At 37.0% G+C, this 9,601-nt stretch overlaps 1 protein-coding gene across 2 annotated transcripts in view; it reads left to right on the top strand.

Annotated features, from left to right (window-relative positions):
- Positions 1-1,034: 1,034 nt before the first annotated feature.
- Positions 1,035-9,601, top strand: part of REG (proteasome regulator gamma) — a 146,419-nt gene continuing 137,852 nt past the window's right edge. The window contains exon 1 of one of the 2 annotated variants that reach the window (XM_090402845.1): positions 1,035-1,154. In XM_090402845.1, the coding sequence (XP_090258971.1) occupies positions 1,095-1,154 (60 nt within the window). In that variant the 5' untranslated portion in view covers positions 1,035-1,094. Of the gene's footprint in view, positions 1,155-1,333; positions 1,389-9,601 lie in introns of those variants that run through there. The other variant, XM_090402846.1, reaches the window with a different exon arrangement.

Here is a 9,601-nt window from a genome sequence, read left to right as displayed (position 1 = left end):
TAGGATTTTTCTGCTACTTAAAAACAGACCCATAGACCTTTCGGGATAAAACTTGTCAGCATTAAGACCCAAGAGACACCACCATTCTCCTTCTCTTTCTCTATCAGTTTCGACAAGAAACCGTAGTATTCTTCTAGCAATAATGAATTTTTTTTTTTTGTATCTTCAACTGAAACTTCGACAGGCGGATTATGTGATCATTTGGAAAGCTGCTATAAATGTTCTATAGATATTTGGAAAGCTGCTATACATTTCATGTTTTATGAGGTTATTGTGGCGATTTATTTTGGACATTACTTTTTAAAAAAAAAAATCTGCTAACGCCTTTTTATTCCCGTATACGGGAGTAGGCCAGGCCATTTAGCCCTATCTAACTATTGGAGACTGAGTGGGCAGTTCAATCTCCACTGGTACCAATCAGAGATAGATGGCCCAAGGCTATCACTAATTAAGCAGTACACAGTGAAGAAAGACTGCTCAAATGTGCCGTCTCGTGGTCCGTAACCCTAACACAATATATTTAATGTCTGAAATAATGTGGTTTCTACGGTCGATTTTCTTGAGTTTACGGGACGAAAAACCCGAGTTTCCGGGAGGAAAAACCCGCTTGCCCGTGCCAGAGATCGACTAACTCGGGAACCGGTCGGAAAAAGGCTTAGAAAAATTTCCTCTAGTCGCCGACTAGACTCGAAACGAAGTCTTCCTTCGTGCGGTCAAGCGCCGTGGTGTGCAAACGCCACATCCACTGTGCTACACAGGCTCTTTAATTGGCATTTGTTTTTAAAAAGTGACAATTGTTTTGATCATTACTCTTTTCCAGATAGCAAAGCATACTTCTTTCATATATTATGTTATGAAAATTGATATAACGTACAGTGCATGCTTATTTCATACAGTATTTTTTTATTTTTTTTTGAAAAACTATGTGCATAATATTAAAATTATAAAGTTCAAAGCTTATATAGGATGAAATACTGCTTGATGTTTATTGAATCACCTATTTTGTCTATCACTAGAGGGCATTACAAAATTATTTTAAATTCAAGGCTTAGGAGAATTTAGCTTGCTATATCATTGATTATCAGTATTGTGTAATGGACGCCTTGTATGATACGGCAGTTCGATTCAACAAACCAACACCGGGAAAGCAAATGGTAGGACTGTTAAATTTGGCTTAAAACTCCAGTTATGCCTATCTTTAATAGAATATAATGTGGAGAAAACAACGCTGTTCGATTGCGCATGCGTAGATATATACTCTTTTTGGTCGTATTTTTTAAAGCTGTTATTTACTTGGCGTGCAGTCTTGATTTAAATTTTTTTTTTTTTTTTTTTTTTCTTTTGTTAGTTGAATTAAGCGTAATATGGCAAATGACCTGAATCGGCAGGTAAGACAAGAAGGGATGTTGGAGTTTGCGTGTTGGGCATGGTTTAGTGAGGGTAATGACATACATTCGATGACTTGATGAACGCGGGAAATTATTTAAATAGCCTTTCGTTAGGCTTAATCAGTTAATGTTCTGTTCTATGGAAGTATTGGAATATTAGTAGTTGAATGAACGCTTCAAAGATGAAACCAACTTGTTAGTAACTTTAACCATCGAAGCTTTCTGGTCGGGCTGAAGCCACTTGTTTGGGTTCCTGCACACACACATACATTTATAAAATAAATAAACACGACTTCTTGTTTAAGTTGAATTTTTGAGATCTTTCAGTTTTAAAAGTTAAATGAATGGTATGTGCTAATGAAGTGTGTATATATGAACAGCTAAAGCCTTGTCCATCTTGGAAGCTAGTCTTAGCCTCGTGGGAACGCGTGAATGTGGGATTGTTCATGCGTGTATTATGACTTTGGCTCCGGAACTAGGATTCTGTAAACGTAGCATTCGAGAATGTGCTTAAATATTTAAAAGGTATTAATAAGTTACTACTTAAAAAAAAAAAAAAAAAAAAAAAAAACTGTCTAGTGTTGTACAGCTTTATTAAAACTCTCCCGGTCGTTCTTAGAGGTTCTGCCAGTGTGTGTGTGTTGGGGGGGGGGGGGAGGCGAATCTTATTAAAACATTCGGTTCTTGTGAGCATATATCACAGAACTCTTTCACAACGATAATTGATTATAAATCAAAGAATTAAAACTAATATCCGTCAACATTTATTGAGCATCGCAACCCTTTTCTCAGAAAACACACGCCGCCCTACATGCAAAGCATATCTAAGGTATCCTTAATATTTGTAATTCTGTAGGAAAGAAGTAGGTATAACTTATTGTACTTTTTTTAGTTTGCCCGTTAGTTCCAACTTGTGGCCTTTTCTTTAAAATTTCATCAGAAGTTAAAATTTTAAAAGAACACTGTTTAAGCAGCAATCTGAAGCTGCAGAGGAATACAACATATCATGATGGGACAAGAATATTTAGAAAGCAAGGAATGTTTTTTTTATTATGCAGCACTTCCATGGAGTTCAAGAATTCATGTATCATTTTTGTGACAATAGCAGGACACTTTATCCCCATCCCTCCCTTCCCCAAGATAGTTTCATGATTTGTAATAATAATATATATATATATATATATATATACACACTGCAACATTTTGTAGTTGTGCAATAATTGCACTGGTGTCCAAAACCTAATGATTAACACTATTTTGGAAGATTACAACTGCATATTCAGCTGAATCAGCTTGCAGCAATTTGCTGTATAACTGATGATTTAGAGCAGAAAGTGGGTATACTTCAAATTTTTGAGTCAAGCAAAGGGGGTCATGTGGTACCATTCAACATGATAAAAGGCTGTGCTACTAAGCGAATTGTGTTTGGAGGAAGCTCTTTTTATGAATTAATAAAGTTCCAAATTTGGATATTTTGGAATTTTTCAAAGACATCATCTAGATTTCACATGGGAAAGAATTATTGGCAAGCTTGAAGGCCGTAGAATTACTGATATTACCATAGAGCTTTGAATTTTGCATAGCGTTGTATCCATCCTATGGGCAGCATTTCAAAACAATGGAGCACGTTCCATACATTTGCCAAGAGGTCACCCTCACTCTACCACAAAGCATGAAGACAGATACCAGAAGACAGAGTGTGAAACAGCAAAACATAATCGATGCACCATAGCATGTCAGCTTGCAAGTCAGTTCAATTCAAGCACAGGTGTGCAGATCTCTCAAAGCGGTGGCAAGACCTCTGTGATGAGTAGGCCTATATTCCCGAAGGCTGTAGTCTGCATCCCTTTCCACAGCTCGCTGTAGAACACATTTTCAGTGGTGGTGTATCTGTAAAAATTGGACAAGATGCCAATGGGCTAACATACTCTTTACAGATGAGTCATTTTAGACTACACTTGATCTGGGATGGAAGTGGTGGTGCTTACCATTGTGAGAATGTTCTTGAAAGTCCCACTGATGAGACCTCAGTAAAGGTCGAAACCAGTCTGGGTAGTGGCCCTTCCCTTAATGCACAGCATTATACATCTCGGCAAGGAGATGCGCTTTGCATTATTGGAGATACTAAGACAAGAAATGATGAGAGCTTGGTCCACCTTTACCATGACTTGCCTCAGTCCTGAAGATACTTCAGGTGCAAACTTTGTTTGCTTACACTTGGATAAAGGATTAAACTAAATTTAAAAAATAGTCTAACCGAGTAGGGAAAAACTTCCAATATCTGTGGATTCCCTGAAGGTGTCTTGTAATAATATTAATGTAATACATGTGTAAAAATTAAGTGTTCTAATTATCATTCTTGTTAGACAGGATATTCTTCAATAAATCTTGGTCCTTTTATTTATGAAATTCCAAGAATGAAAATGGCAATTAGATTTAACAACTAGATTTTTTTTTCTGTAACTCAGATATTAGAAGTAGACTTCATTTTTTTTCCTTTATAATCAAACCATGATACAATGTATTAACTCATTCAAGCTTAAAAAAGAATGCAGAAAAACAATCAGCATTGATCAACAAGTTTAATGTTACTACATGTATGAGGTGTATGTATGCACACTTCTTATGCTAGTAGTTGTGTGATGTTGACTGAGTGAGCGAGTTCAAAAGCTGAACAGTTTCATGTCTCATCAGCTTTTCTGTGAAAAGTGGGACTGGTTTAAAAATCAGGAGTATCCTATCAAAATTGGGACATATGGTTACCTTACACCTATGCCACACAATCCACAGTGCATTGCAATTGAAATTGCAAGACTCATTGCACTATGTAATCCTCCATCAACAAACCACACAATCTTTATATGCTATGTCATCTGCTGACGAATAATATTTTTGTCTTAATTGCATGTGTTTAGACAATTTGCATGTATGTGGAATGAAAAACCAGTTTTTAGAAGAAAAAAACTATGCTACTTCCTCCATGTGAGAGTAACTCACCTTCTTGAAAAAGTCTCCATTAAAGATTCTTCTATTCGTGATAAGAATTGAGCTTGTCTTTTCCAGTTCTAGGGTGTATTGTCTTGTCCTAACAGCACTTAAACATTGCAAACAGTTGGAAGAACAACACGATGTGACCTTATTCATCATGAAGGTTATTTTCTTGATCATAAATTAGTAAATAATATTTTTTGGTTTACCGATCAAGTGTTGATCAATTTTATTAACTGAACCAACTAGTTTTGACACTTATCTGTTGGCATCTTCAGGGCTTACATAGAGGTTTAAACAATCTCACAATTATGCGTAACTGCAAACTGACAAGAATAACTGTAAGGATGTGACCTTAGATTTGAAAAGTTCAAAGTTCATTTCTCATCATTGGCAATGAGAGAAATCTTTATTTGAAGATGAGTTAACCAACTTCATACAGAGGTGCAGGGTTTAAGTCCCAGAAACCTCAGTTTTTCATCCCACATACACGCAAATTGTCTGCGAGAACATATGCAGTTTATAGACAAACAATGCTATTGTTATTGATGGTGGATGGTAGATGCTGTTGTGTGTAGTTGGAGAATTAAATGGCAGAGATGGCAAGTTGTGTGGTTGTAGGTAGTGGAGTAGAGTGCTTTCTTGCAATGAGTCATCAGACTTCTTGGAGGTGTCACATAATAATGAAATGTTTACCTGAGAAGATATGTATAAACCATTCAGCAGTTAAGCCTTAACACATGGATATATAAAACACTTTCCCAAATACACTGTACTAATGTACTATAGGTTGAACAACCAACCTCTTGAGTATGGGCACAACATAAAAAAACGAGCTTTGTGCTTAAAACCCTTGAACACTGGTCCATCTCCTCTGTATGTCTGGACCGTTTTGTTTGTTTCACTTTGCTTTGCATGCAAAATGATGGTATTCTGAACAACAAAAATCATACTTTCCAGAGGTAGTAGATGATTCGCAAGACTCATTGCACGATCATTATCAGTTGATAGATATGCTGATAAAACGAGAGGGTTATAGTATTTTTAGGGACGATGGACTGAACTACAACCAATGCATTTGAGATTGTGGTGTGAGATAGAAGCTAGCAGGGCAAAATATATGGTTGACTGCTGCTGCTGTAGGCCAGGGAATGCAGAGGATGATGTATACATATAGCTCAATGAGTAGAGGGCAAGTAATTATTATGAATGGAAGATACCAGGAGTTTAAGAGTGCTGGATCTATTAATTATATTGGAGGATTTGTTTATAATCAAGATGACCATATTCTCAGTAGTTGGTGAGGGTGATCATGCTGTCTTAACCCAGGAATTGGCCAAATGTATAGAATTAAATGTTGAATTACAGAGGTGTTAATTGACAAACTTGCACTGTTTGGAACTATGAATGGCATCAGAAACAACAGGGATTGGATGTTCAGAAGCATCTGGAAAATGGTAAAAGGATGTAGGAAGTAGTGACAGAGTATACTTAGAAATAGGAAATGAAGTGGGATTTAAAGGATGATAACAGTATCATTAAACAGGAACTTCACAAAAAAAAAAAGTTTGTAGAGGGAATTTAAGGGAATTTAAAGAGAAAGTGATTAGCAAGTATGTAAGCAATACACAGCAGGCTGTGTATTGCTTACATACAAATCTTACTGGCAGATAAACATCAAAGGATTTGTATCCCCTTCATTATTATTAAGGTTGCCAGAAAAATAGCCTTTTGGCATTTATTCTCTGTTATAATATACAGGCACACCTTTATGGCATTCATATAGTGAAGGTATGCAAGTTCTTTTCACTTAAACCTTGTTATCTTCCAGGTCTACCTACTCACTGATGAGACCTCAAAAAAGGTTGAAGCCGGTCTGGGTAGTGACCTCTCCTCATAATGTAATTACAGTATTACATCCCCTAGGGGCTGTGTTTTTACATTATGAGAAAAAATATCAAGGATAGTGAGGGAGCTTGCTCCACCTTTGATATGAGTTGCCTTGGTGTTGTACTACGAAGTGGTTACTTACACTTGGATTTGCTGATAGTTTTTCGGTATGAAACTCATAGATCTTAGTCCTAGTTCTTAGTTTCGCTTACTGGCAGATAAACATCAAAGGATTTGTATCCCCTTCATTATTATTAAGGTTGCCAGAAAAATAGCCTTTTGGCTTTTATTTTATAGAAACCCTTCAGTAATTTGAATGTCTCAATCATATCTCCCCTCTTCCGCATATCAACCAATTTTTGCAACCCACAAATCCTCAACCTGTTCTCATAAGGTTCATTCCACAGACCTGCTATCATCTTGGTCACTCGCCTCTGGATCCTCTCAACCTCCTCCCCATCAAGAAGAAACCTAGGTGACCAAATCGAGATGGGGTCTTATCAAGGCTCAATACAGAGGAACGATAACCTGCTTGTCTCTGCTTATCAACATATTCTTCAGCAACCAAGTGATTTGATGAGCTGATTTGGTCACTTTTGCAATGTGCCATTTAAACTTCAATTCCTTATCCACCAACACTCCTAAATCTTGTGCCTCATCAATTTCCTTTAGTAAAGTTCCACCAATCTAGTAAACTGCTGCTAATCTTTTCACCCCGAAATGTATAACCTTACATTTTGCCACATTAAATTGACATCCATTCTCCTTAGCCCAGACCTCCAATCTATCCAAATCATCCTGCAAAATTTTGACATCATCTGCATTCATTATTGCCCTACCCAACTTTGCATCATCTGCTAACAAATGAACTGTTCCTCTCAGATCCTTTCCTATATCATTAATGAACAAATTAAACAGCAGTGGTCCAAGAACAGATCCTTGTGGCACACCACTAGTCACAGGCCATCTTGTGGACTCTATTCCTGATAGTCATCATTTATGTAACAGTTCTTAATAGTTCATTCGGTCTCTTCTATTTACTTCCTGAACTTGTGGTAGTCTATTTGTTTGGGTTGTCTTGTGGTTTAATTGTCCAGATATGTTGTTCTTTTTTGTGGTCTATTCTTATAAATCGTTCTGAGGAGTCTGTGGTCAGAATCTATGTTGAAGTATGTTTTGCCTATTGTACCAACATTTTGTACCAGTCTTTTACAGTCTGTTAAAATGTAGTCAATTTCATTTTTTGTCTCCATTCAGTGATTGCCAAGTCCAAATTCTTTCTGGGTGTTTGTTGAAAAAAGTGTTCATGATAAAGAGTTGTTCAGCCGCAGCAAATTCAGCTAATCTCTCTCCTTTTCTATTTCTTTGTCCCAGGCCATGTAGTCCTATAAACGTTTCATTTTCTTTCCCACATCCTATTTTGGTATTAAAGTCACCACCAGTGAATGTGTATGTTGACTTGTAATTTAATGCCTGTTCAAGATTCGTGTAAAAATTTTCTATTTCTTGATTATCAGCTACAGATGTTGGAACATAGCAGGATATTATTTTTATTATTATATTGTTCTCTTCCAATTAAGAGTACACCTATTCTTTCAGATATGATGTTACAAGAAAGGATTGACTTGGTGAACTTAGATTTAACAAAGAAGCTCACTCTGCATTGTTTGAGTATGCTCCAAGGAGTATCTGTGAGCCATTGTACCATCTTGCCATCAGTTCTTTCAATCTTTTTGTTTCATTGACTAACAGGATATCCAAGTTGATATTGGTTAGTTCTTTGATTAATAAATCTATTCTGTAATCTCTTGCCAAAGTTAGAGTATTGAGGGTACCAATTGCCATTTTCATAGATTTAAGAGGCTGCCTGTTTTCATATGTTAGATTCTTAGCACCCCTGGCCTCACTTGATGCCTTACCCGACTGTAGAAAGGTGAGTGCAGGACTTGGGGGACCGTTTCTGTTGTTGTATTGGCATCTTGCTATGGTCGCATATACACTTCTCCTGACCAGAGTTCCAAAGTGTTCGTCAGAGCTCTGTTAGTGGTGTTGGGTCCAGGTCCGATAATGGTTAGGATTCCCAACATCCCCAGGGTGCACCATGGGAAGGTAGAGTTGGACTTTGCACCCCCTACAGCAGGTATATTATTATTATTATTATTTAACACCTCCATGGAGTCAAAAGACTCATCGAGGGAGAGTGTGCCTTCAGCATCGAATGATTGGTCCCCTTCCAACTGCTAACATATGAAAAAATAAATAAATAAAAAGAATCTAAGAGCTTGTACTACAGAATTAACACCTATCCTTTGTTTCATTTACAAGCTGTTATGCTCATTTGGCCTCTTCCCAACGACATGGGAGCAAGCAGTTATCCAGCCTTTTCCTAAAAAGGAGATAAGTTAACTTTAGGCTCATTGCCATCCCTATTAATTACCAGTGTACCCTGGTAATTATACCTTTTGTAAATATACCTTTTGTGTACCCTGGGGAGGGGGGGTACACAAAAGGCATTTAAGAAGCATATTTTAATTTTTTAACATCTGCCTTAAAGAACAAAAAAAGACATTTGCTACCATTGTTATGAGAAGTCTAGACTGCCAGAACAATGTTTTGGACACCCTTTTATAGGATTAGATGGAAGAAAACAATGTACTTTATAGAAGTCATTGCAGGTGAAAAAGATTTTTAGTCAGCCAGGACCATGAAGCATTCTCTTAACCTGAACAAGTATGGTTGCATTTAATTTGCTAAAAATTTGGAAGACTGTGATCTGAAAATAGGACTTTAGATCTTTTTTCTGTTACAATTTTTTATTATTATTACTTAACACCTCCAGGGAGTCCAAAGACTTGTCGAGGGAAGGCACCTACTCTTCAACTCTCCGTCTCCACCAACCGCAACCTCCTTCATCGTCTACACCAACACCATCTACCGCCGACCACCACCACCAGTATTTTCATAGACAATTGCAAACATCCATGCCCACAGCGGGATTCAAACCTGCAGCCTTTTGGCTGGAGAGCAGATACGCTAACCACTCAGCCAACCAGGCCTACCTTTTGAATTATTTCACTTATTGTCATGTGTTAATGATGTAATGTGCTCTAAAGATGCTGGTTTGAAATCCAGTGGCATATAAGCCAGTTAATAAACATCTTTTTTCTTTTTATAATTAGCTGGTTTGGTGTTGTAATATCATTCAAAATAAGTTATAATGTTCAACACCTAAGCTTGTATATCATTGTTTTTACGTTATCCCACGAAGATTAAGCGGTAACAATTTTCATCTTTGAAAGCTTTGCTAGTGTTTTTAATGCTTATCACTTCTTAAA

The sequence above is a fragment of the Typopeltis vanoorti genome, chromosome 13, assembly GCF_054136105.1.
Source record: "Typopeltis vanoorti isolate ZY-2024b chromosome 13, IOZ_Tvanoo_1.0, whole genome shotgun sequence".
NCBI classification, from domain to species: Eukaryota; Metazoa; Arthropoda; class Arachnida; order Uropygi; family Thelyphonidae; genus Typopeltis; species Typopeltis vanoorti.
Note: the sequence above shows the minus strand (reverse complement) of the source record. Positions and strands in the feature narration are given on the sequence as shown.